The following is a 26,483-nucleotide window of genomic DNA, read 5'->3' on the forward strand; positions in this document are numbered from 1 at the left end:
GTAGAGTACCAATAGCAGGGGTCACTCCCAAGCCATCACATATCTATTTAATCTGCAGTGGCATTTGTGCCTTGCTATAATGTTTACTTTAAACTATTTCAAATAAAAGCATCCAACAATGTGTGGATGGGCTCCATTCTATTATAGGCAGGGTGGGTAAGCCAGTGCGAGGTATGTGTGCCAGCTTGCCCTTCAGGCATTTCCTAAGACATACTCTAATGCAGGGGTTCTCAAACTTCATTGCACTGTGACCCCCTTCTGATAACAAAAATTACTACATGACCCCAGGTGGGGGGATGGAAACCTGAGCCCACCTGAATCCTACCGCCGCAGGTGTGGAGGCCAAAGCCCAACCCCAGCAGCCTGGGTGGGGTCAAAGCTGAAGCCCAAGGGCTTCAGCCCCAGACAGGGGCCCTGTACCCTGAGCCATGCTATCCAGGGCTGAAGCCCTTGGTCTTTGGCCCTGGGTGGTGGGGCATGGATTTTGACCCTGGGCCCCAGCAAGTCTAAGCCAGCCATGGTGACCCCATTAAAACAGAGTTGTGACCCACTTTGGGATCCCAACTGCATTTGAGATCTGCTGCTTTAGTACTTGCTTTCTCATCCCAGAAGCTTATGGTTTCTTCCTTTGATGTTGGGTTCCCTACATTATGACTGAAGATTTTTAGAAAAGTGATTGCTAAAGGCACCTGTTCTATCTGGTCTGCACTAGTTCACACTATAAACCATAAAACTGCCATAGAAGGGGTGTGGGTGGGGCTGGAGGGTGGTGTTGGGGCAAGGAAGTGATGTGGTCAGGGGATGAAGGCATGTGGGGTCAGATGAGGTCAGGGGGCAATGAAGGTATGTGGGTGGGGCTGGAGGGTGGGGTCATGGGGATGAAGGCAGGTGAGGTAGGGTGGGGTCAGAGGGTGATGAAGATGTGGGTGGGGTTGGGGAGCAATGAAGGGGTGTGGGCAGGGTTGGGGGTGAAGGCAGGTGAGGTCAGGGAGCAATGAAGGGAAGTGGGTGGGGCTGGAGGGTGGAGCCGGGGTGATGTTGGGGGAGGGGCGGTGAAGTACTTTGTGGGCGGGGCCTGGGGCAGGCGCTGCCGGAAGTGGCGCTGCGGCCCGGAAGCGGAAGTGGCGCGCTGGCGGCCGGCGCTGGCGGCTCGCGCGATGCTCTCCCTGGACTTTCTGGACGATGTGCGGCGTATGAACAAGCGGCAGGTGAGGCCTCGGAGCGCCCGGGGGCGCTGGCGGTTTCCGGTCAGGCACCGGCCGTTGCTCTGCTCCCTGGCCCCTGCCCTGCAGGCCCGGACCCGGGGGGGCCGCGGGGAGCTTTGGCCTGGGCTGGGGCGGCCTGTTGCCGCAGGCCGTGGAGCTGCCCAGCATGGCCCCCGGGCACCCAGGCGTCTGTGGGGGAGCAAGGGCCGGCGCCCCGTTCCGCCCGCCCGCGGAGCGGAGCGGAGCCGGGTGAGGGGCCTGGGGACGGGCTTTGGCTCCTGTGGCTGGTGATGCCCCCCTGTGACTGGCCTTGGAGCCCCCGACGCTAGTCCCCGGCCTGAGGAGGTTGGCAGTGGTCCTGGGGGTCGCACGGGTTTTCTGAATTTCGCTGCAGTGCACTGCCCCCTAGGTCTGACCCCTTGCCTATCGTGTGGCCTATCAGTGCAGGAGCATCTGTTCCTGGGCTTCAGACCAGTGGCGGATTTAGAGTTAGTGGGGCCCTGTGCTCAGCTTCATTTCCCCTCTTCCCCCCCCCCCCCATGGGACCCAGCCAAGAAAAGGAACATTCTCTCTTATCTCTCCCACCCCTTGTTTTTCACTCTTTTTTTTCTTCAGAACTTTAAGGTTAACTATAAACTGACTGTCCTTCTGATCATGCCAGACTCCAAGGGGAAGTTTTTTCAAAATATTTATCCTTTGAGGATCAAAAAGTGCTTTAAACTAAGATTAACTAAATCAATTGTCTGAATATTCTTATGAGGTGGATAAAGAGTCTATAGAAATCACTTCCGCCACTGCTGAAAGGTAGCTACCTCTGTGGTAGAACACAGCAGCTATTTAGCAGAGCACAAAAGACCACACCACAACTGAAGGACCAAAACAGAAGAAAACATAATCTCAACTGACTCCATGCCATGCTTTGGGAAATTCCAGATCAGAACCTTTTAGCTCAAGATTTTAATGCTCCAATTACCTAAATCTCTATATGTTTGCTTAAAAGTGGTATATATGCATCATATAGTTCATGTTCATTAGTTATAAAGTATCATACAGAACATGTTTCAGAGTAGCAGCCGTGTTAGTCTGTATCCGCAAAAAGAACAGGAGTACTTGTGGCACCTTGGAGACTAACAAATTTATTTAAGCCCACAAAAGCTTATGATCAAATTTGTTAGTCTCTAAGGTGCCACAAGTACTCCTGTTCTTCATACAGAACATGGCACTTCACAAAAATATATTAAGCCTACATCCTTGTGCCAAAAGAGCTTACCGTCTGAGGCTAGCTTATGATTGTGCATTTATCTCTGAGTAACAGGCCGCATGCAGCTGTACTGACCCATGACGAGCCCTGAGTGGCACCGAGTTGGACTCAGATTCTCATTGCTTTCTTGCCCACAAATTCGGAAGGAAGTCATTTACTGCAGTTTGAAAGGGTGCAAATTCCCCCCACCCCCCACTTTTGTGCTTTGTCAGCATTCCTGGCTGGTGGGGAAGCAGAGCTGAAAGATCACCCATTCTCTCACTCCCCCAGTGGGCTGTGCTCAGCTGCCACTCGCCAGGCAGTGGCAAGTGGCACGAACGCGGGCCGGAGGACTCAGGAGGAGCAGGGGGCAGCCATGCAGCCGGAGAGAAGCGGCAGTTTCCCCTTCAAAGCACTGCTTCTCTGTAGCCAGCTCCGCGGCCACCCTGTGCTGCTCCTGCATCCTTCGGCCCCCATTTGCAGTGCTTACTGCCATCCACAACTCCCGCCTGCTTCCCTGAGTCTGTGGGTGAGCCTCTCTCCCTCTTCTCCTGCCCCCCACAGCTTCTGCCCCTGCAGTCCAGCCCCGCAGAGCAGGCTGCCCAAGTGCCCAGCCCAGGGGCTCCCTGTCGTTGGGGGGCTCCATGCCAGGGCATGGTATGTTTCATGGTAAATCCTCCCCTGCTTGAGACCTAGGCTGCTTGCAAAGGCAGCGCCTCATAGTCACTCACTTGTTGGAAATCTGTTTTCCTCGTTCTCCACGTCGCCACCTGTAAGGTTATTCCATATCCACGCCTGTGCTTCCTTAACCTAGTGTCTTTTTCTTATTGCAGCTGTATTATCAGGTGCTGAACTTTGGGATGATTGTCTCCTCAGCTTTAATGATCTGGAAGGGGCTAATGGTGGTTACAGGAAGTGAAAGTCCCATTGTAGTGGTACTCAGGTAAAAATTGTTTGACTTTCAGACTTCTCATGAGATGCAGCTATCGAGGCATAATGTAGATCTGGCTTAGAGGATGGGAGGCGGAATGTTTCTGTTCAGGGAAAGAACACAAATGATTCAGCCTCTATAGCATTTCAGCAACACTGGCTTAAAGATGGCTTGGCTGGGAAGCATTCATTCATATATTATTTGAATGTCCAGCATCTCCTGTATGCTTTTTAGCCAGACTTCCTTTTAGTCTAGTTCTTGTTCTTCATGCACAGAAAATTGCTCATGTGGCTTTAAGCTTGCTGTTGGGCTACCCTGCTGTTTTCCTCATGCCCCTGCATAACATCAGAGTTCAAATTCAAAAACAAGGGAGTGAGAAGTTCAGGTTGCCTTTTTGCAAGAAGGTAGCGTAATAAGGAATAAAACCCCACAGACCTTGTCAACCCAGGAAATGCAGAGCTCAGGTGACACTTCCCACACTGTGTGGTAAAGCATGTGACTCAGGAAGCTCAAGGCTGTTAGAATCCTATGGGGAGCATTTTTTTTTATAAACACCCGAGATGGGCTTCAGATGCTAACACTCACCACGAGCTGGGCCATGTCAGAAGACACAGTCTCTGCCTCAAAGATCTTACAATCTAGTTTGACTCAGAAGAACAGTGGGGGTGGGGAGAGGGAGGGAGACAAGCAAAGTGAATATTTATATATAAAAATTCAAACTGCCCCTCAGTGTAGCTGTAGGTATTAACTTCATGTGGGCATCAGGTAGAAGTAGATCTTGGAGAGGGACTTGCTGGAAGAGTGTACCTGTCATGGGTACTGGGACAGACAATAAAAGCCCATCCTTTCAACCAAGGGGAGAGACCCAAAGCCTGGCAACACGTAAGAAAATAGGGACAAAAGTGAAAGGTCATAGGGCCAAAACAAGGTACCCAAGGGGGGACACCAAGCAGCGAACCCAAGTCAGTGCCCACTGCTCCTCAGATGAGTCCAAGAAGCTAGTGGATGCCGCCCAGAGATGTGGTACAACAAGGGACCAGAAGCAGGCCCCAGAGTTGCAGATCACCCACCACCACTGTTGAGCTTCCTTAGCCTTATCTGGTGGATGACAAGGAGGTCTTGTGACTTTGTGGGCCGTGGAAGGAAGACAGTGTAGTGGCCTTATGGATGGGTTCAGTGCAGACATTCCAGGTCTAAGGGATTGCATAGAAGTGAGCATGCAGAAATGATGAAGGAGGGAGGTCAGAGGTAAGGGGCGGGGGGCAGTGTCCTATTGATTCTCTGCAAGATTGGGTTACCAGTAAAGCGATGCATCTATTTATGTTGTAAAGAGTAGCTTCTCAAAAGGATAGCAACTTGAACTGAAACTAAATTGTGGAATACAACAGAAAATATAAATGCATTTTTTTCCCCTGTCTTCATTGTTTTCCATCTTGCTGCTACATGTATATTTAAAGTAAGCGAAGAGCTTTTAATGGCAGTGAAATTGAAATCATGAGGAAGTCAATGTAGAGATGGAGACACTCAGCAGGGAAACTTACGATTGCTATTAGTATAACAAATGTGAACAGAATTGTTTAGTGTCTTGGCTTGCGATTGAATGTGCTGTGTTGCTCTCTTGTAACAAGGCTGGGGTGTGCTGACCGCTCTGTTTCACACCCAAAGTTCTATTTGCTGGCCATCCGATGAGCTAGCTGTAAGACTGCAAGCAAATTTTCCTTCTCACTTCAGTAGATCTGGCTGAACTCTATGCATATGACTCCATGGGAAATTCTTTCACATGGCATCTTGACTCTGTGTGAGCTAAGAAATGCAATAGGAAATGAGTGGGGCTAGTGTCCGCAAGTTGTAACTTGAAATAGCTTCCTGTTGCTGAAATTCCTGGGGCAGTGGCTATAAAGTAGAACCTCAGAGTTATGAACCCTAGAGTTATGAACTGACTAGTCAACCCCACACCTCATTTGAAATCGGAAGTACACAATCAGATGGCAGCAGAGACAAAACAAACAAATACAGCACAGTACTATGTTACAAACTACTAAAAAATTAAAGGGAAAATTTAAAAATTTGACAAGGTAAAGAAATTGTTTCTGTGCTTGTTTCATTTAAATTAAGATGGTTAAAAGCAGCATTTTTCTTCTGTATCGTCGTTTCAAAGCTGTATTAAGTCAGTGTTAAGTTGTAAATTTCAGAAAGAACAACCATGATGTAACCAAAGTTATGAACATTTCAGAGTTATGAACAGCCTCCATTCCCGAGGTGTTCGTAACTGAGGTTCTACTGTACCTATTGCGGGTACTGGCTTCCCCAGTATGTACCTGTACTAACTTCACAGGTCCAGTTCTCTGGGGACATTGGATGTGCAGCTTGTCAGTGTTTATCATCATGTCACTTAGAAGTTTGTTTTCAGTCTCTTACTGCTGATTCCTCAGTGTGCTGATGAGAGGCATTTCACCCACTTCCCGTTGAGTAAGATGGGAGGCCATAAAGTCACTTTCCCTTTTCAGTGAAATGATGTTATCTTCTGACAAGCAACCTTTGCCTAGTATCTCCAGGCACAATGGGAATACATGCAGTGCTTGAAGTACATTTCCTTTTATAGTGACTTTATTTGCAATTAAAAAGGTCAGGGATGCTGTAATATTCTGCCATTTACAAGAAAAAAATTTAGTAGGAGTGCCTGCAATGAGACTGTTTGAGGAAACATGCTGAATCACAAGAACCGACCTCTAGCACAGTCTATCTGAGAACTTGAGAGCCCTTCTATTTTGAGCATAAGTGCTAGACAGGATGTGCCTACACTGACCTTAAGGCCTGGTCTGCGCTACAAGTTAGGTTGACGTAAATTACCTTGCATTGACCTATTTGTGCACATATCTACTACAAAAAAAAATTTCTGGTCGACGTTAGCGCCCTGTTTACTGACGCAGTAAAACCACCTCTGAGGTCAACACTGCAAGTGTAGATGCTGCATGACCTGTGTTAACCCTAACAGTCCTCCAGCAGATGTCCCAGAATGCCCTATTCTCTGTGACAATGACCGCTGTGGCCACAAACTTAAACTCCACTGGGCAGGGCTAACAGAGACCAGAGTCACCACCTCCTTAAAACCCCCTGCATATTTTTGAAATCCTTTTTCCTGATTGCCCACCTTGGCAAGCACACCTAGCAGCTCACCCTTGTGTGCAGCTGCCCAACTAACCGTGTCTGCTTCATGCACACAGAGAAGTACTAGATGTGCTCCTGCCTGGTGTGAATAGGAGGTATTGGATCTCACAGGCCTGTGGGGAGAAGAGGCTGTGCAAGCACAGCTATGGACAGGCCTTAGAAACGTGGACATCTAAAGCAGCTTGCATGGGGGATGCAGGGAAAGGGTATGACTGGAATCAGCAGCAGTGCTGTGTGAAAGTTAAGGAATTTTGCCTGGGATACCACAACCAGGGAGCGCAACAATGGACCAGGTGTTATGCTGTTGATCTGCCACTTCTTCAAAAACTGCATGCCATACCTGGCAGAGACCCCACCAGCACCCCGCACACCATTGCAGATACATTGGAGGAGTCTGAGACAGCCCACAACTGTGAGGACGTACAGCCACGGATGGACAACGTACAGCCAGGGACTCTGGCCATGCTGCAGGACCTGCTTGAGACTCTGCCACAGTACTGCCCAGCAAGTGTGGATGAGCCTGATGAAGGGAAAAGGACCTCAGATAAGTGTGTGCATACCTTTCCATGCAATGTTTAAATGCAAGGATGTTTCCTGGCCCATTCCCAAGTTAACAAGACAGACAAAAGGAACAACTTTTCATACAAGAAGAGGTAGCGTTGTCATCTGTCTTTCATTCTACTGGTGGGTTAGACAGTGGGTGGGCCGTGCAGCATGCTTTATGTGCATAGGGATGTCCCTTTTGTCCTCCAGAAAGATTTCAATGGAACTTCCATGGAGATACTCTGCAGTCTTCTCCAAAAGGTTTCTAGGAATGGTGCTTTATTCCTTCCTCCAAAGTAGGATACTTTCCCACGCTGCTCTGCGATAAGTTTGGCTGGTACATTGTAGTAAACAGGCTAGCAGAGTATAGGCCAGTGTGCTTTTAGGATGCCGTTAGCAGTTGTGTTCTCTGTGCCTTTGTGAGCCTCAGGAGATCACCAAAAATTACCACTGTATGTGGAAAATAATGCCAGTGTTCAGTGCCATTGCCTATGCCAGCGGTTCTCAAACTGTGGGTCGGGACCCTGTTTTAATGGGTTCTCCAGGGCTGGTGTTAGACTTGCTGGGGCCTGGGGCTGAAGCCCAAGCCTCACTGCCTGGGGCTGAAGCCAAAGCCGAAAGTCTTCAGCCATGGGTGGTGGGGCTCAGGTTACAGCCACACACACACTCCCTCCCCAACCTGGGGCTGAAGACCTTGGGCTTTGGCCCCCTGCCTGAGGCAGTGGCTTTAAGTTTGCCCTACCCAAGGCAGTGGGGCCTGGTGGGGCTCAGGCTTCAGTCCCCCCCTCCTGGGGTCAATGTAGTAATTTTTGTTGTCAGAAGGGGGTTGCGGTGCAATGAAGTTTGAGAACCCCTGCCCTATACTCATACCCATGGAATAGGGAATGAACTTCTATATCTTCATACAACAGAAGATTCTTCTCCCCAAACCTGGTGATAATATTTACTGTGGCTGGGGCCAGAGAGTGGTGCTGTACCAAGGTGATCCAAAGCTGAAATGTTAATAAGCATTTCTTAAGGGCTTATGTGAATAATGGATGTCTGTAAATCTGATGTCACATCTGTTTTTTATCAGTAGCTTCTGTCATGGCAGCCTTGAAGGGTGTCCTATCCACACCCACAGAATGCCTGACCCTGGGGACGAGGTGAAAGAAGAGGACTATAGAGGACATGTCCAGTGAAATCCTACAAGCCAGTGTTGCATCAGACCAGGAACAAAAGGCTTGGAGGGCCAATATGAATGACAGTGTGGAAAAGGACAGGGGACAGTAGGAAGGCCCAAGAATCCCAGCAAGACAAGGAGCGGGAAAATACTCCAGGACATTATGGGTCTTCTCAGGTAGCAAACACAAAAGCTACTGGTCCATAATTCCTGGACCCTCCACCCTTTGCAGTCCTTGGAGAACTCCATGATTGTTGCTGCTCCCTACACCCTGCAACATACCCATGACATCATGAGGGCACGTGCCTACCACTGCCTATGCCTACCACTCCACTCTGGGAAACAACAGGGAAGACCACAGCCTCACATACTGACCTGCAAGAACAATGACTGGTGTATGTGGGCCCACAATGAACTACCTTTGTGCACTCAAGTGGACGTGTGTTTACTTAGTTTCTAATTTTAAATTTTCACCCCATTAAGTTATGTTAAAAATCTGTATAACGTTGCCTGTGGGTTGTTTTTGCACATTGATTTTCTGCACTATTTATTCCCATTCAAAGTTTTTTTTTGGAGAACCAAATTATCTTAGTTCACAAATGCAGAATACGTAGTGGTAGTCAAAGCAACCAATACTTGTAAATGCAAACCAAGCACCACAGAACTCAAAGCTTCACTAAAATGAACAGTCATAGTTATAAATACAGCAAGCACTATGCAATTCTTTGCAGCACCCAAAGCTCCAGGCCCAGAGAACACTGCCACACAAAACACTCCTGTTACTGATGACTAAAGTGAATTTTCAAAGTCTCCCTCAGTCGCATAGCTCCATATTGTTGGACTCTTCAGAGTCAGCAGACAGCCTGCCCTCCACTCTGATGGAAGCTTCATTTCTTCCTTTGCTTGACCGATACTGTGCAGAATACAACTGGCAGCTATAATCACGGGTTTTCCATGAGAAAAATATCCCAATCTGTTGAGTAAACACCACCAGCGTTCCTTCAGTTGTCTTTCTGCATCTGCTGAGATGGTAGTTGGATCTTTCCTTGGTGCTGTCCACCTGCCCAGTGTAAGGCTACGTGAGCCAGTGAAGCAAGGGATAGGCTGGGTTACTCAGAATCACTGTTGGCATTTCAGTAGTGCCAGATGGTAATCCAGTGGTCAGGAGAGAATGTCCTTGGTTGCAGTTTTTGCAAAAGTCCTGTTTTCATCAAGATGGGAGCAATCATGCACCTTCTCTGACCAGCCCAAATTGATATCTGTGAAGCATCCCTGATGATCCACCAGCACTTGCATAATCCTAGAAAAGTAGCCCTTTCTGTTGATGTACCTGGGGGCAAGGCAAGCTGATACCAAAACAGGGATGTGCATGCCGCCCCAATGCAGTTCAGAATCCCGTTGCTGCAAATCCATCCACAGTGCTGAGGGTCACAGTCCTGCATAGCAGAAGACTATTAATAGCCCTGCACACTTGCATCACAACAGCCCACACCAGATTTTCCACCTCCAAAATGATTTCCCACTGACCAGTAGCAATCCAACATTGCAAACTTCCAGAGCATGATTGCCACTCGCTTCTCTATTGTCAATGCAGCTCCCATTCTGTTGTTCATGCACTGGAGCACTGGGATGAGCTCAGCACACGGATCCAGGAATGTGGCCTTGCATACCCAAAAGTTCTGTAGCCAATGCTCATTGTCCCATAGCTGCATTAAGATGTGATCTCACCAGTTGGTCCTCGTTTTGGGGGCCCAACAGCTGCTCTCCACCATCTGCAGCTGCTCCATGAATGCCACCAATAACCTTGAACTGTTCTTTGCAATGTTGATCAGCAAACTGTTCTCAAAGAAATCCTCATGTCCACCATTGTCGCTGTACTTTCTGTGGGTCTGCAGGTACAGAAGAATCATGCGTCTTGTGTTCTCAACATTTGTGAGAACAGTGCAGAGCTCTGTGCTTCTGTCAGAGTGGGATTTTTTAAAAAGGTGGGAAAATTGTGGGATATGGATGACATTATGGGATGGAGAAAGTTGCATGCTGAAAACTTGACCTCTAGCTCCTGCAGATCCTTGGGTGAGTCATTACTCTCCCACAACACATTGCAAAAATTCCCCAAAAGGCATTGCAGCAGATGGCATACTGAATGCATAGTTGTGGTGCGCTGCACTTTGCATCACACAAGTTCTCTGGGTGAATGTGTGTAGTGTCAATGGAAGCAGCCAAGTATGCCCACACCAAAGCGATATGCTAATTTCAGCGACTGCATGCAGACAAAGCTTGCGTCAGCTGAAGTCTGTAGCATAGACATGGCCTAAAACTTCCCACCATTGCAGTAGTCCTGGTGCAGCTCTAGCAGTGGTGGGGAAACAAGTTGCTGGTGGCCACCAGCCTCTTTGCCACTGCGAGTAAGTCTGGATACCAGAGAGCCTTGCCTGGTTGGCGTGGTGGTGGTAACACTGATGGCTGCCAGTGCTTTATCTCTAGTAGAGCTGCACCAGTGGCTGTGCAGTGGTGGGAAATCAAAGCATAGTGTGGGTGAAACTGAAGTGTCTTGGCTTCAACTATTTTCCTCGAGGACTCTTAGTTTTGAGGGGGGAGCGAGGGGGTAGACTTTATGGATATTTTGGGTGATGAGCAATAAGACATTACAATTACATTATCTTGATATCTAGGTGCATATCTTCATACCAGATTAACTATGTTAAGCAACATATTGTATATTGGTCACATCTTGCTTTATCATTAACATTCCCTTTTTTCCAAAATGATTTAAACATGACCTTAACATGGTGTGTGTACATTTGTAATGATTCATATTAACATTTTGGTTTTTCGGGGTGAAGCTGTATGTTTTGTAGGGAAAGGAAGGGAGAAAGTCTCAAGAGAATAAAAAGAAAGGAAAGCCAGGTGGAAGAGAGGGAATGTAATTTAATTATCCTCTGTATATATTTGTCTTGGTTGTCTTACAGCTATGGGATTACTTTGTCTATAGCCAAGCATCTCAGTGATTTCAGTATTTCGATTGTTTTCCTAAGGGGCTCTTTCCTAAGGGAGGACATTCTGGGGTTTACTTGAAACCATATAGATTTCAAACACTGATTCTAGTTTTTCAAATGTCCTTGTTTCATAACTGCTATTTTCCTTGTCTTTCAGTGGCAGCATGGAACCTGCTTTTCACAGAGGAGATCTTCTGTTTTTAACCAACCGAATTGAAGATCCCATCAGAGTGGGAGAAATTGTGGTCTTTAGGATAGAAGGAAGGGAAATTCCAATAGTTCATCGAGTCCTGAAAATTCATGAAAAGTACGTATAGCGTCTGAGTGGTGATTGTATTGCAAATGTCTGTAGCCGTGTCACCTTGGGCTGTGCTTATCTCACAAAATATTCTGGTTGGTAAGTGGATGGGGAGACATCAAGGAAAGCCTGGGTGCTGCAGGAAGTGCTGTGAAGGCTCTTACCTCAACACTGACCCGGTGTCCTACCAGAGTGCCAGGAAATAGCGTGCTGCTGGAAGGGTCTTCATGCAGATGAATTACAGTCAGGTCCTGATTACTTGTGCTAAAGATCTCTTGCCATTTTTCACAAGTTGAGGTCAGGACTCCAGGATTAGCCCCCAAATATGGGCAATTCTGCCTCCCTTAACTTCCTCTGCAACATTACTGGAATGCAGTACTGTTCACTTCCTGTCCCATACTGCAGGGTAGTGTTCATATTCTCTGTTATATAGCTGCTCTGTTCTGCCCCAGAGGTGATTGCATTTCAGTGGTGAGTGAAGTGACTTCTATATATTTAAAGTTTTGAGATCCTTTAGATATATGTCATGTGTTAATCTAAAACGTGCTGGTTTTTAATACGCCAGTTCTCTTGTTCTCATTCTGGGACAGGGTAAATCTACCTTAGGAAGGCCTGATTACCTGGACTGTGTATCATTCCTTCTCTGTAAACCTTGAGCCAGCATGAGTCTTGCATTTTGTTCTGAAGTGGGTGAGATGGTCATTCTGATTTGTTCCTTGAGCAAGTTCTGCAGTTCTGGGCCAGCTTCCAAGAAAACACCATCCTGTGTTCAAGAGACTCCCTCTTCCATGTTTCCAGTGGCTGGTGGTGGTGGTCACACAAGGGGGCAGTTCCTCAGGTAACTGGGGCCAGTCCCGTGGAGGGATTTGAGAATAAGTTCTCAAATTAAATCCTATATTCCATGGAGAGCCAAGGTAGAGAGTGGTTTCTAGAGGTGATGGGCTCCCAGTAGGTGGTGCTGCTGCATTCCGAATAACCTGGAGTTTTATCAGGACTGATGGAGTCATTCCTAGATGCAATGAATTGTAGTAATGGAGTGTGGAGGTCACATATGTGAGGATTACTGCGGCCAAATCCCTTTGATAGATAGGGTGGCTTTCTACCTTCAGCCTCAATGCAATTCTAATAGCTACAGCTATGTTGGTACCTAGAAACAGTAGAGTGCAGAATAACCCCAAAGTTGTGAATCATCTCGACATCTGGAGGGTAGGATGCCTCAGTGGTGGGGGTGATGCTAGTCATGATGAGTTCTACAAAGTACTTCCTTCCCCTCCAGCATGATCCGTCTTGCCAGACTTCAGTTTCAGCTAGCTGTTCTCCTTGTGCAGCCCCACTTAACTCTCCTCTCAGGGTGAGTTCCAGATCTGCTCGTTAATAGAACCAGTCTCTTTTCTACTGATTTATTTATACACAAATCTTGATCAATAAAGGAAACCCACTGTGATATTTTTAAGTATCAGAGGGGTAGCCGTGTTAGTCTGGTTCTGTAGAAGCAGCAAAGAATCCTGTGGCACCTTATAGACTAACAGACGTTTTGCAGCATGAGCTCATGCTGCAAAACGTCTGTTAGTCTATAAGGTGCCACAGGATTCTTTGCTGCTTCTGTGATATTTTTAGTCTCTTCTCAGAGTGGAACTGCACTTGGACATCCAGTCTCCTCCTGCATGCAACCAGTGCAGGTGTGGCAGAGAGTGAATGCTGAGGCTGAGATGTGGATTCTTTATTAAACTTTCCTCTTCCTTCCCAAGCTTCCCATCCTTGGCTTCACTTCAGAGCTAAACATTTTTTAAAGAATGATAAGAATGTGTTCAGCTGCTGCTGAGCATTAAGATGGCCATGGATGGACTATAGGCAAGGCCTTGTGCTTTGCATTCTGTGGAATCCTCTCCCGTTCCCAGAATCTCAAGTTACATTTAGAAATAAAATCTAGTCCTCGTGTTTGTAAAGATAACCTTTAAAGCCATGAGCAGTGTGAAGCAGAGCAGACAGCTTGAAGCAATAGGTCTGAGGTCTGACCTGCCACATTCATTTCAATGGGTGTTAACTCTGAAACCTAAAGATAACCATTTAATTTTTGACATTTCTGCCGTCACCAGCAGTGAGTTTGAGTATTTTCCCTAGAGTTAAGCTGCCTCCTGTTTCTTCCTAGATACCAAAAGTCCCAGCTGTTCTCTACCCAGTGGCCAAAATCTCTAGCTTCCTGATTTACAATTTCCATTGTGTAGTAATGGGCTGTCAGTATGAGACTCTGTAGCCTATTGAAAACCAAAAATGCACAGATTCTTATCTTTCTCTGACTCCAGATCAAATCCTCTTTGTTTACAAAGGAAAGTGTGTTCTACTCATCAACCCTACAAAGTCCTTCTGGACTAAGAACTAAACTGGATTCATTCTCTACCTCCAGAGGTAAAGATTCTGCTGTCAGAGTTTACTTAACAGTTCTATTGCTTTGTGAGACAGGCTAGAATCCAATTCCCTCTCCCAGAGCTTGGTGACTCTGCAGGGCTAATAAGGGTGAGAAGCCGTGGCAACTTATGTTTAGCACTCAGGTCAGCTGCTTATTCTGATAGCTGGTATCTCCAGGGTTCAGATCTGCACTGCAAGAAGCAGCCACTGTTGCATAATTATTTTTGAGAGCAGACCTGCACTGTACACTCCTGTTTTGACATCCTCACTTGTTGCTGAATTGCAACAATAAGCTCTCTGAGGCAGCCTTCAGGTACTGTACCTATGACAAGGCTGCCCTTACCTAGGACACTTTAAGGACACTCCTGCTGCTATTCAAATGCAGCTGGCGCTGCGTTCCTCTTGGACTTTCTTCTTCTTGGCTGCAGACAGTGTCAGAGCACCAGTGGGTCCAAGAGCAGTAGAGGGAGTGCACACAATGAAGAGCTTCCACATGCTTTCCTGCAGGTGGTTGATTTGATGGTAGGCCTGCAAATTGGGGCGCTCATGACATGCTGAACGAAGCCATAAGAGCAGCTCCAGTTGGCACATGCTTTCAAAGGACCATTCACAAGTGACTGGAATGTGCCGGAGCCCAGTTGGTAGCACCGTTTTGTGGACTGCCACTTGGAAATATGCATCACTTGGGAGCTCTAGAAAGGTGGAAGGAAATATCAGGAGCCACTGCAGGTCGAAAGGGAGGCAGAAAGGATCAGAAGCAGGAGAGAAATTATTGAGCGAGAAGCAATCCCACATCCCATCAGTGCCATCCAGAAACTCTTAGGAAAGAATATCAATGTGTTGGAATTAGCAGAGCCAGGAGCGCTCTCTCTCTTGTGTTTTAAATGTTTCTAAGTATTTAATCTGCCCTTCAAAAAAGGCTTTGAAGGGGGGAGGGTTCCACTTGGCTGGGACCTCTGACAAACCTTTGTGTTTGAAATGTTTGTATATCGTAGTCCCTGCAGTCATTGTACTTGCTTGCAATAGCGGTTAGTGGCTCATCTGTGACCTGTGGTCTCTTTTCTTTTTAAGGCAAAATGGAGACATCAAATTTTTGACAAAGGGAGACAATAATGCCGTTGATGACAGAGGGCTGTACAAACAAGGGCAGCACTGGCTGGAGAAGAAAGATGTGGTGGGGCGAGCAAGAGGGTAAGTGAAGCTATCCAGCAGAGGAGGGTGTATTCTGACCAGGGCTGCCGAGAGCCGGTTCGGGCCCTGCAGCAAGGGCAGACCGGCTAAACAGGGCCGACGAAGCCGGACCCTGGGCTCCCTTCTGGACCGCCGCGCCCCAGTAATTTGTACCGGCTTCCCCCCAGTCTCATCAGCCCTGGCTGTGACCAGTGCTTGTCTCCAGTTTGAGCTGGAAAATGCTTTCTTCTGTTGAGCTCTTCCCTGTTAGGATTTCTGTGGTTTTTGATTAAAGTGGCGTGTCAGCAAGTAATGTGTGGAATTGAGTAACAAAGGCAAGTTCACTTCTTGGCTTGCCTTGACCAAAGGTATCCATGTGTGAACTGCCCTCCAGGTTTCTGCTCATTTCCTGTCTTGGAGGTGGATGAGCTGTCACGTAGCCCCTTCCAGAACTCCATTAAAGCTGATCTGCAATGGGAGTGTACCCTTTCACTGCTTTATGATGGATAAAGAAGGCTGGAAAGGCTTTTTACATTCAAAATTCAGGTCTTGCCTGCCTGGTGACTTGGGATCTAGTGCAGTTTTGGCACAAATGCTAAGACAATGAAAGTTCAGCAGCTGAAGATGGCGGAGATTTTTTAGTCGGACTGCTTAAAGTTAATGTCTATTTAACTCTAATGCTTAATGAACAGTTGTGAGAAAGGCCATCTCTGCCAAAGTTTCAATGCTTCTTTCAGTTACGGCACAAGAGCTCAAGAAACATCCCTGAGAACCCAAAGACATTCCCAGGAAAACTAGGGATCCATAAACTCATTATTTTTGATAATTACAATAGAAAGCTTTCAGGCTTCTTTTACCTACGATAAAGAATCAAGTAAAGGCACAAGCTTAACTTAAAAAAAAAAAAAATCACCAAGTTAATATCGGTAGCACTTGGATGAAAATTTTCAAAGGGGAGTAGAAAAACTCTTTTGACTGGAGTTGAAGATCAAATAGCTTAATGATTTGTTGATGCTAAATACTAAAAAGGCTTTTTTTGTTTTCAGGCAAAACATACGTTGAACTGGTGTATTGAAGAATGTTTGTATTGATTTATAAAATTAATCATTTTAGCTTGATTAAAAGAAATGATTGGCTGACTGAACTTTGGAAGGCATAATTTAAGGCTAAGATTTAGTCATGGATATTTTTAGTAAAAGTCATGGGCAAGAAACAAAAATTCATGGCCTGAGACCTGTCCATGGCTTTCACTATAAATATCCCTGACCAAAACTTTGCAGCTCCTGGGGTACCGCTGCTCTGGGGGAGCTATGGGGCTGACGGCTGGCCACTGCTCTGGCGGTGGGGGCTGACTGCCTCCCACCATCTGCTTGTATGAGGCCCCTGGGAATCACTGCTCCCACGGCCTCTGGGGTGGCCCTTGGGACTGCTGCTGCTCCAGGGCTGCACCAGCAATGGCCGATGCTCCTGGCTTCAGGGCCACCCCGGGGTCCGTGCCAGCTGCAGCTGGTGTGTCGGGCTGTCCCAGGGCCAGCTGTAAGTGCTAAACTTCATCTGAATGTTCTCTCAACCATCTGGGAGATTGGAGTTCATTGTCCCCAGATCTCTGCCTTATCTGGACAATTGTCCCTTACAGAGCCAGTCTAAATATTAAAGTATGCACAGCCCGCAGCACAGGCCTTAGGCTCCACTTTCCTACAGCTGGAGCCAGATGGTGACCTGAAGAGCTAGTTATAGTTTGGGTGTCCCCCAAAGAGTCTCCTTGCTACAGCTCTAAAATCTTCAGGCCTGTCTTTTGTGTCCCAGTGGACTATAGGGGTGGAAAGTTCATTTCACAGGCCTACCCCAAAATGTTAAACGCTGGCTCTACTTCTGGTGTCAAATCTGTGCAGAGTCCATCTGTCCCAAAACTTTCAGGTGTCTTAGACGCACTTCATAGTAGTGCGACGTTGCACTCCATATGTTTTATGGAAATATGCTTATGAGTGTGAATATGATGTAACTGGAATATGCTTTATGCAAAAGGTCTCTTGTAAGGTATCATAACAAAGGTTATAACCTACTGAATATAGTCCTCCTATTTGTATGTATCATTCTTGTATCTGAAGCTAGAAATGTGAAGTATAACTCTCAGGTCCTATTGTAATTATGCAAAGTGTGGGCCATTAATGGTGGTTTAGATTCTTGATGGCTCCCATTGACTAGGACAATTGGTTGAAATGGCTCTGTTTACTTACAAACCTTCCTGTGTACCTGTGGGCCAGCCCAGGAAGAATGGAAGCTGGGGTCTCACAGGACATGTGATCATGTCACCTGATACTGGAATCCATCTTAAATCTGGTACTTTTCCATTTAGAAGGAGGGGTGGGAACCCACCCCCTCTTTGGGACCCAGAGAGACAAAAGATTCACACCTTGTGCCAAAGCTATAAAAGGGGGAAAAGAACAAAGGGGGCCGCCAGTCATTAGAACACCCCTGCTTTCCACCTAAGATGTCTGCTGAAACTAACAAGGACCATACCAGGGGAAAGGATTGGGCCCAGACTAGGAAGGCATCTAGTCTGTGAAAGAAGCTTATTGGAACATCTCTGAGGGTGAGATTTTACCTGTAATCAGTTTCTTAATGTATTAGGCTTAGACTTGCGTGTTTTTGCTTTATTTTGCTTGGTGACTTGCTTTGTTCTGTCTGTTATTACTTGAAACCACTTTAATCTTACTTTTTATACTTAATAAAATCACTTTTGTTTATTAATGGACCCAGAGTAAGTAATTGATACCTGGGGGGGCAAACAGCTGTGCATATCTCTCTATCAGTGTTATAGAAGGCGAACAATTTATGAGTTTACCCTGTATAAGCTTTATACAGAGTAAAACAGATTTATTTGGGGTTTGAATCCCACTGGGAGCTGGGTGTCTGGGTGCTGGAGTCAAATGACCTGCTGAGCAGTTTTTAGTTAAAGTCTGCAGCTTTGGGGGCACGGAACAGACTTGGGTCTGTGTTGCAGCAGGCTAGAGTGTCTGGCTCAACAAGGCAGGGTTCTGGAGTCCCAAGCTGTTGGGGAAAATGGGCTCAGAGATAATCTCAGTAAATCAGGTGGCAGCCTCAAGGGAGGGTCTCTGTGACCGAACACATCACAGTGGCGTAGTCTAACAGGATATGTGCACAGCTGATTGCTTTGAGACACTGGTAGTGATTTTAAGTGAGTTTTAAGTGTGCTGGCTGGAGAACAGACAAAGTGGTTACTGATTTGTTATTTTCTGTTTGCTTATTTCGGGAAAGTGAAGTAGGAACAGAAAAACAGGAAAATGAGTGAAAGCAGTGAAGCGATTGCAAAATTGGAGCTTTTTAGGCTGCAAGTTGCAGAAAATGAGAGGGAGCACCAGAGATTATTGCAACTGAAAGAACTGGAGATAAAAGAAAAAAGAGAGGCAGCAAGCACAGGAGGAAAAGGAAAGAGAGAGGCATCTAGCCCTGGAGTTAAAAGACAAAGAAATTGAGGCCCAGAAACAAGCCAAAATTGAGACCCAGAAGCATGAACTGGCTGTAATGGAGTGGAAGAGACAAAACTCTTCAGCAGCTGGCTCCACTTCCCCAAAAATCCACAAATGGGAACAGTTATGCCTGCAATATGATGAATCCAGTGATATTGCTGAATATTTCATCACCTTTGAGAGACTGCACTCTCCATGCGATTCCTGAGGATCAAAAAATGACTACTTTGCAAAATTGACTGGGAGAGCTCTGGACATATTCAGTAAGATGTCTGTTGCTGATGCTTCAAACTATGGTAAATTTAAGGAACTGGTTTTGAAACAGTTCCAGATTACACCTGAAACCTACAGGGTAAAATTCATGAGTCTTAAGAGGGGATCTGGATTGAGGAATGTGGCTTATGTAAATGAAATAAGTGATTTGTTAGACAAGTGTGGGGCGGGGGGGGGGGGGAAGGCATTTCAAGCTTTGAAGAAATGTGTGATTTGGTTACTCAGGAACAGTTCCTGAATATGTGCAGTGATGATGTAAAATAGTATTTGTGGGACAAAAAGGTGGATGCAGTGTGGGAATTAGCTGGGTTTGCAGACTCTTATGAGCAATCACAAGGCACAGTTAAACATAAACCACTGGCAGAGGGGGGTATAGGGTTGGTGGAAAGCAGAATCACTTTTTTACCCTTGGGAAAAAGGAGGCTGGGTGTTCATCTCCCCATTCCCCTGTTTCTCATCCCAAGTCTCCTGTACAAGCAAAGGAGCCCAGAAGGTGCTATCATTGTAAGTCCACTGGGCACCTGAGGAATAACTGTCCTGGGCTGAAAGGGGACAGACACCAGGTAACACATGATGTTGCTGCTTCTCAGAGCACAGAGGTATCCCAGGCTACTGCTTCTTACCACACAGGATTTGTAAAGGTTGCTTCTACACAAGCAAGCAGTGAGCATATGCATGCTGTTAAGCTTAACTGCAAAGTGATCCGAGGTTGGAGGGATACTGGTGCAGAGATTTCTGTGGTCAAGAGGGACCTGATCCATGAGAAGGATTTATTACCAGGAAAATGGCAGAATTAGAATTGGTGGGAGGTTATAATGTCCTTGCACCTTTATCTGAGGTACACATGGAAACTGGTGATTTGCAGGCTGAACTAACTGTTGCAGCGGTGGCACACAATTATGCACCCTTTCTACTGGGGAATGATTTTTTTGATGTGGCAGAATCTGTCCCAGGGTTTGTTAGAATTATTATAGAATGTGAACCACTGATTTATATCACAAAGGGGATAGCAGAAATAGAGGGGCTTCAGAAACCAACCAGAATGGTTAGAAGATTGGAAAAAGTCCTGTATGAAGAGACTGCAAAGATTGTGGTTGCTTACCTTAGCATAAGAGAGTAAGAAGGGGCACGATAGTTATACAAAATGATGAATGCTGTAGAGAAGGTAGGTAGAACAGGAACTTTATCTTCCTGTCTCATGATACAAGAACACGGGGACATGCAGTGAAACTGAGAGGCTGCAAACTTGAAACTGAAGAAAAATTCTGTTTTAGCAATGCATAATTAGCTGGAGAAACTCATTGCCCCAAGATATCACTGAGGCCAGGAGCTCACAGGATTGAAAAAAAGGTTGAGATTTATGGACAACAAGAATACCCCAAGTTATAATACCAGGGCTTTAAAACAAAACCCAAGAACTTGGGAAGGGAGGAAACCTGACTGCTTCAGAGCTTAACCAGCCTATTACCTAAAGAGGGTTAAGGATGAAGCTTTCCCTAGGGGAGGCTTTGCATCTTCCTCTGAAGCAACTGTTCATAGAGAGTATCCTGTGCTTGATGGAGCGCTCCTGTCATCCAGTCTGGCAATTTCTTTGTGCGTATTCCAGGGCACAACCTAGCCTGTGAAATCTTCAGTGGAAACTATCTGAAATAAGCGATTTTTTTTTCTCTCTTGTAGATTTGTCCCCTACATTGGAATTGTGACTATTTTAATGAACGATTACCCCAAATTTAAGGTATGACATACTTATTTTTGTCACATTACACTAAGAAATGATTTTCCTGTTGGTTTGCTGAGGAAGCTTCTATGCACACAAGCTAAACTGTACTTAGTGGTGGCTCTTCTAAGCATGTTTCTTGTTACTGTTAGTCTGTAGAGCTGAATGCACATTCTGATTGGTGATCCTGCTGCTTTGTTTTTCAGTATGCCGTCCTCTTTTTACTGGGATTATTTGTGCTGGTCCATCGAGAGTAGCCCAGTTGCACTGAAGTTCCTAGCGAAGATGCCATGTTTTTGTAACCAAGCGTTTTGAGTAGAGAATGGCCTGATGTGTGGTGAGAAAGGAAAATGTACATTTCAATGCTTCTTAGCAGTTTGGGTTTGTTTTTTTACTGTGTAAGGAAGAATGTTAATCTCAGTATTTTCAATGGCTTGTCACATTTTAGCCTTTTTGTACATCGGTGAGTTTTTATATTAAAAGTCTAAGCCAAATGTTGTGTTTTGTATTTTGAAGCTGAGCTTCATTTCTGAAGTGCCTACACAAGTGTTCTCTAGATCGGTGCTGCTCCTGGCTGTGAGTAACCCCCTCCAGTTTGTAGTTTGACAGTGTGGATGGTGACCTATAGAGGGGACGGTCTTTTTTTTCAAAACATGAATAAAATATTTTGCATATCCTCTAAAACGATCCCTGCCACGTTCTTGTTTTAAAAATGGTTGGAATGCAAATTCTTCCACGACCTCATTGGAAAGGCCCAGGAATTTAGCGTTGTACTGGTTCTTAAAGAATGTCTTAGGAATTAAACTGTCATTTGTTTATATGTTGCAGTAAAACAGCAGCTGTCACTTTAACTTCCTTTTTATGGGGTGAACCGTTCATTTCTTTGGATATCTTAAAATCCTGTTAAAATAACGTGCATGTCTTGGACTGTGGGTAGGGGCTGCTTCATCCACCACTCCAATGGAACCACCACTGTGGAGGACCACGATGGCTGCTCAGTAATGCACAGTCATCTCTTTTCCAAGCTGAAAAGTCCCAGTCTTATTCATCTCTCCTCATATGACAGCTGTTCCATACCCGTAATCATTTTTGTTGCCCTTTTCTGAACCTTTTCCAATTCCAATATATCTTTTTTGGGATGGGATGACCAAATCTACATGCAATATTCAATATGTGGGCATACCATGGATTTATATAGAGGCAATATGTTTTCTGTCTTATCTATTCCTTTCTTAATGATTCCCAACATTCTGTTCACCTTTTTGACTGCCGCTGCACATTGAGTGGTTGTTTTCGGGGAACTATCCACAATGACTTCAAGATCTCTTTCTTGAGTGGTAACAGCTAATTTAGACCCCATCATTTTATAGATGGAAAGAAAATACCCAGTTATAGCTGAGGGGTGGGTAGGATGCAGTTACCCAGGCTGGGGTTTGTCCAGGCTACAGAAGTAAATTTCCCTACAGTTGTGAAATGTGCTGTGGGATCTTCAGTGATCACAATTGCTCTAGCCCTGTTTTATAGCTCCTCCCAAAGATGGTGGTGGCAGCACAGTACCCCTTTATGAGTGTTAGGGTAGTGGGGGGTAGTGCTAACGTAGGGGAAGAGGGGAAGGGATACCACCTATTACTTCCTGCAATAACTGGGTTTTTTTCTGTGCTGGTCCCCATCAGAGCAATGATTCTGCTTGCACAGGTTTAGCCCAGGGGGCTGCCTGAGACCGTGGTGTAGGTTGTGCATTTACCTATTGTCCTGCTATCTGTATTGGGTGAGTCAGGTTTGCAGTTCACCCCTACCAGGATGTTTGATCTAACTCAGTGGTTCTCAAACTGGGGCCCCTGCTTGTGTAGGGAAAGCCCCTGGTGGGCTGGGCTGGTTTGTTTCCTGCCGGGTCCGCAGATTCAGCCGATCACGGCTCCCACTGGCCGTGGTTTGCTGCTCCAGGCCAATGGGGGCTGCGGGAAGCAGCGGCCAGCAAATTCCTTGTCCCGCGCCACTTCCCGCAGCCCCCATTGGCCTGTAGTGACGAACTGCGGCCAGTGGGAGCTGTGATCAGCCGAACCTGCGGGCCAAGCAAGTAAACATACCGGCCCGGCCCGCCAGGGGCTTTCCCTACACAAGCAGCAGCCCCAGTTTGAGAACCACTGATCTAACTCATGAGAGAATTCTGTTTCTGCTTGTTTAGTGAGACGGCTCATACCTACCTCTAGGCAGTTACTGAGAGCTTAGCAGCACCACCCCCTCATGCTGTGATGTGTGAGTTCCTCATACTGCTGCAAATAAGTCTCTCCATAGCTTGCTCACAAATCACAAGCTTCCTGCTATAAACAGTTTCCACATCTCTCTGCAGTTTTCTCTGTGTCCCTAGAAATCGATGCCTTTCAAATCTCCTTAGCAGCCCTCCCTTTGATCTGAGAGAGACCACAGAAAGTCAACTTCACCAGTTCCTGATTAGACATATCAACCAAGGCCCTCGTTCCCCATTCTTCATGAAGGTTGCTGGCACCAACAGACAAGTATTAAGCTTGGTGCTATGGTGTCATGAGTACAAACCCCATAAAGTAAAATCACAACTCTAGCACATGAAAAGAGCAAAAGTGATGAACTTTAGACTTAACTGGCTTCCTGAACATGACTTGGATACTAAAACCGATCCCTTTGGGTGCTCTACCAGGACAGGTTCTCCTCCAGGTGCAAGATATGTGCAGCCATTACGTGGAGCTGTACGGGACCAAACCCTCCAGTGGGTGAGTTGGAGGATGTGGGTGAGGCCAGCACTGTGTCAAACTTTACAGAGCTCATCAGCTCTCTGGTGAGCTCCCTAAGGAGCAGTTGGGTCCCCCAGAACTCACTGTACCTTCCTGATGTTTGTACCTCAGAGTTCAACCACTGGTCCTGGACACCACACGTCGAGCCAAAGGAGGCCAGTGACCCATTTGATATCTTGCAGGTTCTGTTCTCAGGATAGGATGAAGCACGTAACTTTGACACCAGGGAGAACAGGGCAGATACCAGAGCCCTGGCACTCTCCAGACTGGGAGAGATGCCTTCGTATGAGATCTCTGGCTCCATAGTGGAACTTTGTAGCCCAGGTCCCTTTGTACAAAACTATTTGCCCTCAACTCCAGCTGTTGTAGCTCATGGGAATGGAGTCCTGACAAGTGGCTTCTTCCAAGTGTGAGAGAGAGATAGAAAAGCAGGATGTAGCATGAGCAGAAAGAATGCTGGCACCAGAAAGCAAACTTCTGATATATCAACACTGCTATAGAAAGAATACAGGCCAAAGGCCCTGGAGCCAAGCCTGGGGACCCCTGAGGGCTGAATGCTTCTCCCTTGGCCTATCCAGCACGTCTCCCCCATGAGTTTGAAGTTTGCACCAGGCTGCTTGCAGGCCAAGCTCTTCTGCTCCTTGGGTTTGTATTACCCCTGGACTGCCAGCAGCCTGAGCTGTTCTTATGCATGAACTCCTAGTCCTTCAGCTGGTCCCGGGTTAAGGAGAGTTCTTTTAAATTCTGTTCATCAACACCTCGTGCCTTCATTAAAATGTTGTGAAAGTGCTGATGATGTGGTGCTCAATCGAGTCCTCACACCTTCGCACCAGCATCAGAGCTCTCCGCAGGCAGCGGCACTTGTGACAAGCATTAGCTCAGTGATAAGGCTCAAGTGAAGGTTGTGGCAAGGGCTCCTGTGGTAGCAGTGGGGTGTAATACTGGGACGTCAAGGAGAGTTTTGAGGAAGCTGGTTGGCAGAGAGGAGCAATTGCCTCTGTCTGTTTCTTAGAGGGTTGCCTACGTGCCAGCTATTGGTTTGTGTACATGGCAGACATTACCGATTACTGCCAGCAGGTGTTAGCAACAGGGACAGCTGCATTCCAAGTGTAGCCAAGTACAAACTGGCACTGGTTCAGCTGCAGTTGTTGCACAAGTGAAGGCAGGGAAGGCCTCAGAGTGAGCCCCAGTGCAAACGGTGTAATGAACCAATGGGGCCCCACTAGAAGAGAATAACAAAATAAGATTAAATGGTAGATTTCAACAAATGCATCCATGGGAAAATAATCCCAACCATAGACCCTCACTGGAAAGAAAAGTGGGACACAATTGCATGAGGGAGATGAGGGTTATGCTGTTACGAGCTGCTTACACAGAGGCAGCACATGGCACAGCAGGGAAGTAATTGATGCCCTCTGTCTTTCTGTAGCGTGGCCACATGGGCTACTGGGCACCACACCCAGCCAGAAGAGAGAGAGAGAAACCTGAACTGAGGAGGCGGGTAATTGATTAGAAGGTGGTGTGTTGGAACTAAGGAGAAGTGGGGTGAAGTGAAGCACAGCTGTGCTCCACTGGTTTAGGGTCACTAAAATAACATAGCCAGGAACCATAAATGAGAAACTCCTCTAGGCTGCTGTAAGTTACTCCAGGGCTGAAGCAGCACCAGTGTGAGATGGAGAGAGGTGTATCCAGGACCCTAATGGCCCCCCTGTCCTGTGCTAAGGATCTGGTCCTGTGTTCCTAGTTGTATGACTGCAAAGAAAACTTTGAAAACATGAACTGAGTGGAAAAGATGCGGTGTTGGCTTCAGGCTGTCTGCCGCCTCAGGAAACAGCACCTCGGAGGTGTGGCCTGCTCCAATCATAGGAGCGGAGGTCATTTGTGAAACATGAAGATAGATAAGCAGTTAGTTATTTCACTGCTGCTGATTGCAACAGAAACATGCAGCAAATATACGTATCCCACATCTCCAAGGTACCAAAAAACCCCAACTGCCCCCACCCAGTTACCAAAACCTCCAGTGTTTCCCTGAGACCTCTTGCAGTACAGTTAAGGGGGCTCAGGGCAAGGATCTGTGTAGACTGAAAATGTGGGGAGGACACAAATGAAATTTAATACCAAAACAAGAGTGACTGTACTGAATGCATTATTGATGTTAATAGTTGATTTGCTAAACATTTCAATTTTTAAAATATCATTGAAGCTGCCGCAGAATTTCCAGTCTGCTGGAATAAGTGCCACAGCATCTGGCGACCTGTGTGCTGACCTCTGTGGCAGGGCCTTGGGCCGGGCTAGGGTGCTGATGCTCCCGTGTTCCATAGGGTGTTTGTGCTGCCGTGCTTACTGGGTCCATGCTTTTTTATTGAAGTAAAATCTGCAGATGATGAAATAGTGGCTGAACTCTCCTTTCCGTGCAACGCCAGCGCTCGCTTCAGGGGACCTGAGAGATCCAGGGGCTCAGTGCAGCTTAGGAGAGATGAAGATTGTCAATGAAAGAGGAGTGGGATTTGTTTATAAACTACTCCAGTGCTGAAAGCCTGTTTCCCAAGTGTAGCCTGAGGACAGAGTTCTTGTTCCTCTGAACGGTTCTGGCTACGCCGAGTTACAGGCAGACAGAATTCAGAGAGCAGTTTATTCTTGACTGTTTCGTGGCCTGATTACAAGACAAATTGCATGAGCGGTTCATGACAAACACTTCCCAATTCAGCACAATTAACCAACGCCTGGATGGAAAGGTACAAGCCCAGAGCTCTCTGGTGTAATGTTAGGAGGTTGTGTTTTGTTTATGGAACTGCATTGATTTCCATATGCTCATTGCTGACTCCAAAGATAAATCTGTAGAAGTGAAAGGTCTTTCTCTAGCAGAGAGGAGCTTGCAAGGAGCAAATTAGCAAACAAGCCAACGCAAGGAATGCAATCTGGCTTATAGGTTGTAAACTCTTCAAGGCAGGGACTGTCTTCACTTTGTCTCTCTAGTGCAGGCCTGCACAACATGCGGGCCGGGGGCCACGTGCGGCCCGCATGGGCCCACTGTGCGGCCCACAGGGGGTGAGTAGGTGGGCTCAGTGTGCGGCCCGTGGGGGGTGAGTAGGCAAGCAGCGGGTGAGGGAGGGGG

The 26,483-nt window shown here is 46.7% G+C and overlaps 1 protein-coding gene across 1 annotated transcript; it reads left to right on the plus strand.

Moving 5' to 3' along the window:
- The first annotated feature begins 1,079 nt into the window (after positions 1-1,079).
- SEC11A (SEC11 homolog A, signal peptidase complex subunit) lies at positions 1,080-21,254 on the plus strand. The gene is made up of 6 exons (XM_044981071.1): positions 1,080-1,208; positions 3,279-3,388; positions 11,403-11,552; positions 15,021-15,140; positions 20,561-20,618; positions 20,807-21,254. The coding sequence occupies exons 1-6, from the start codon at positions 1,158-1,160 to the stop codon at positions 20,855-20,857; spliced, it is 540 nt and encodes a 179-aa protein (XP_044837006.1). The 5' UTR covers positions 1,080-1,157; the 3' UTR covers positions 20,858-21,254.
- The last annotated feature ends 5,229 nt before the right edge of the window (positions 21,255-26,483 follow it).

This window comes from Mauremys mutica, chromosome 11 (assembly GCF_020497125.1).
Source record: "Mauremys mutica isolate MM-2020 ecotype Southern chromosome 11, ASM2049712v1, whole genome shotgun sequence".
Classification (NCBI taxonomy): domain Eukaryota; kingdom Metazoa; phylum Chordata; order Testudines; family Geoemydidae; genus Mauremys; species Mauremys mutica.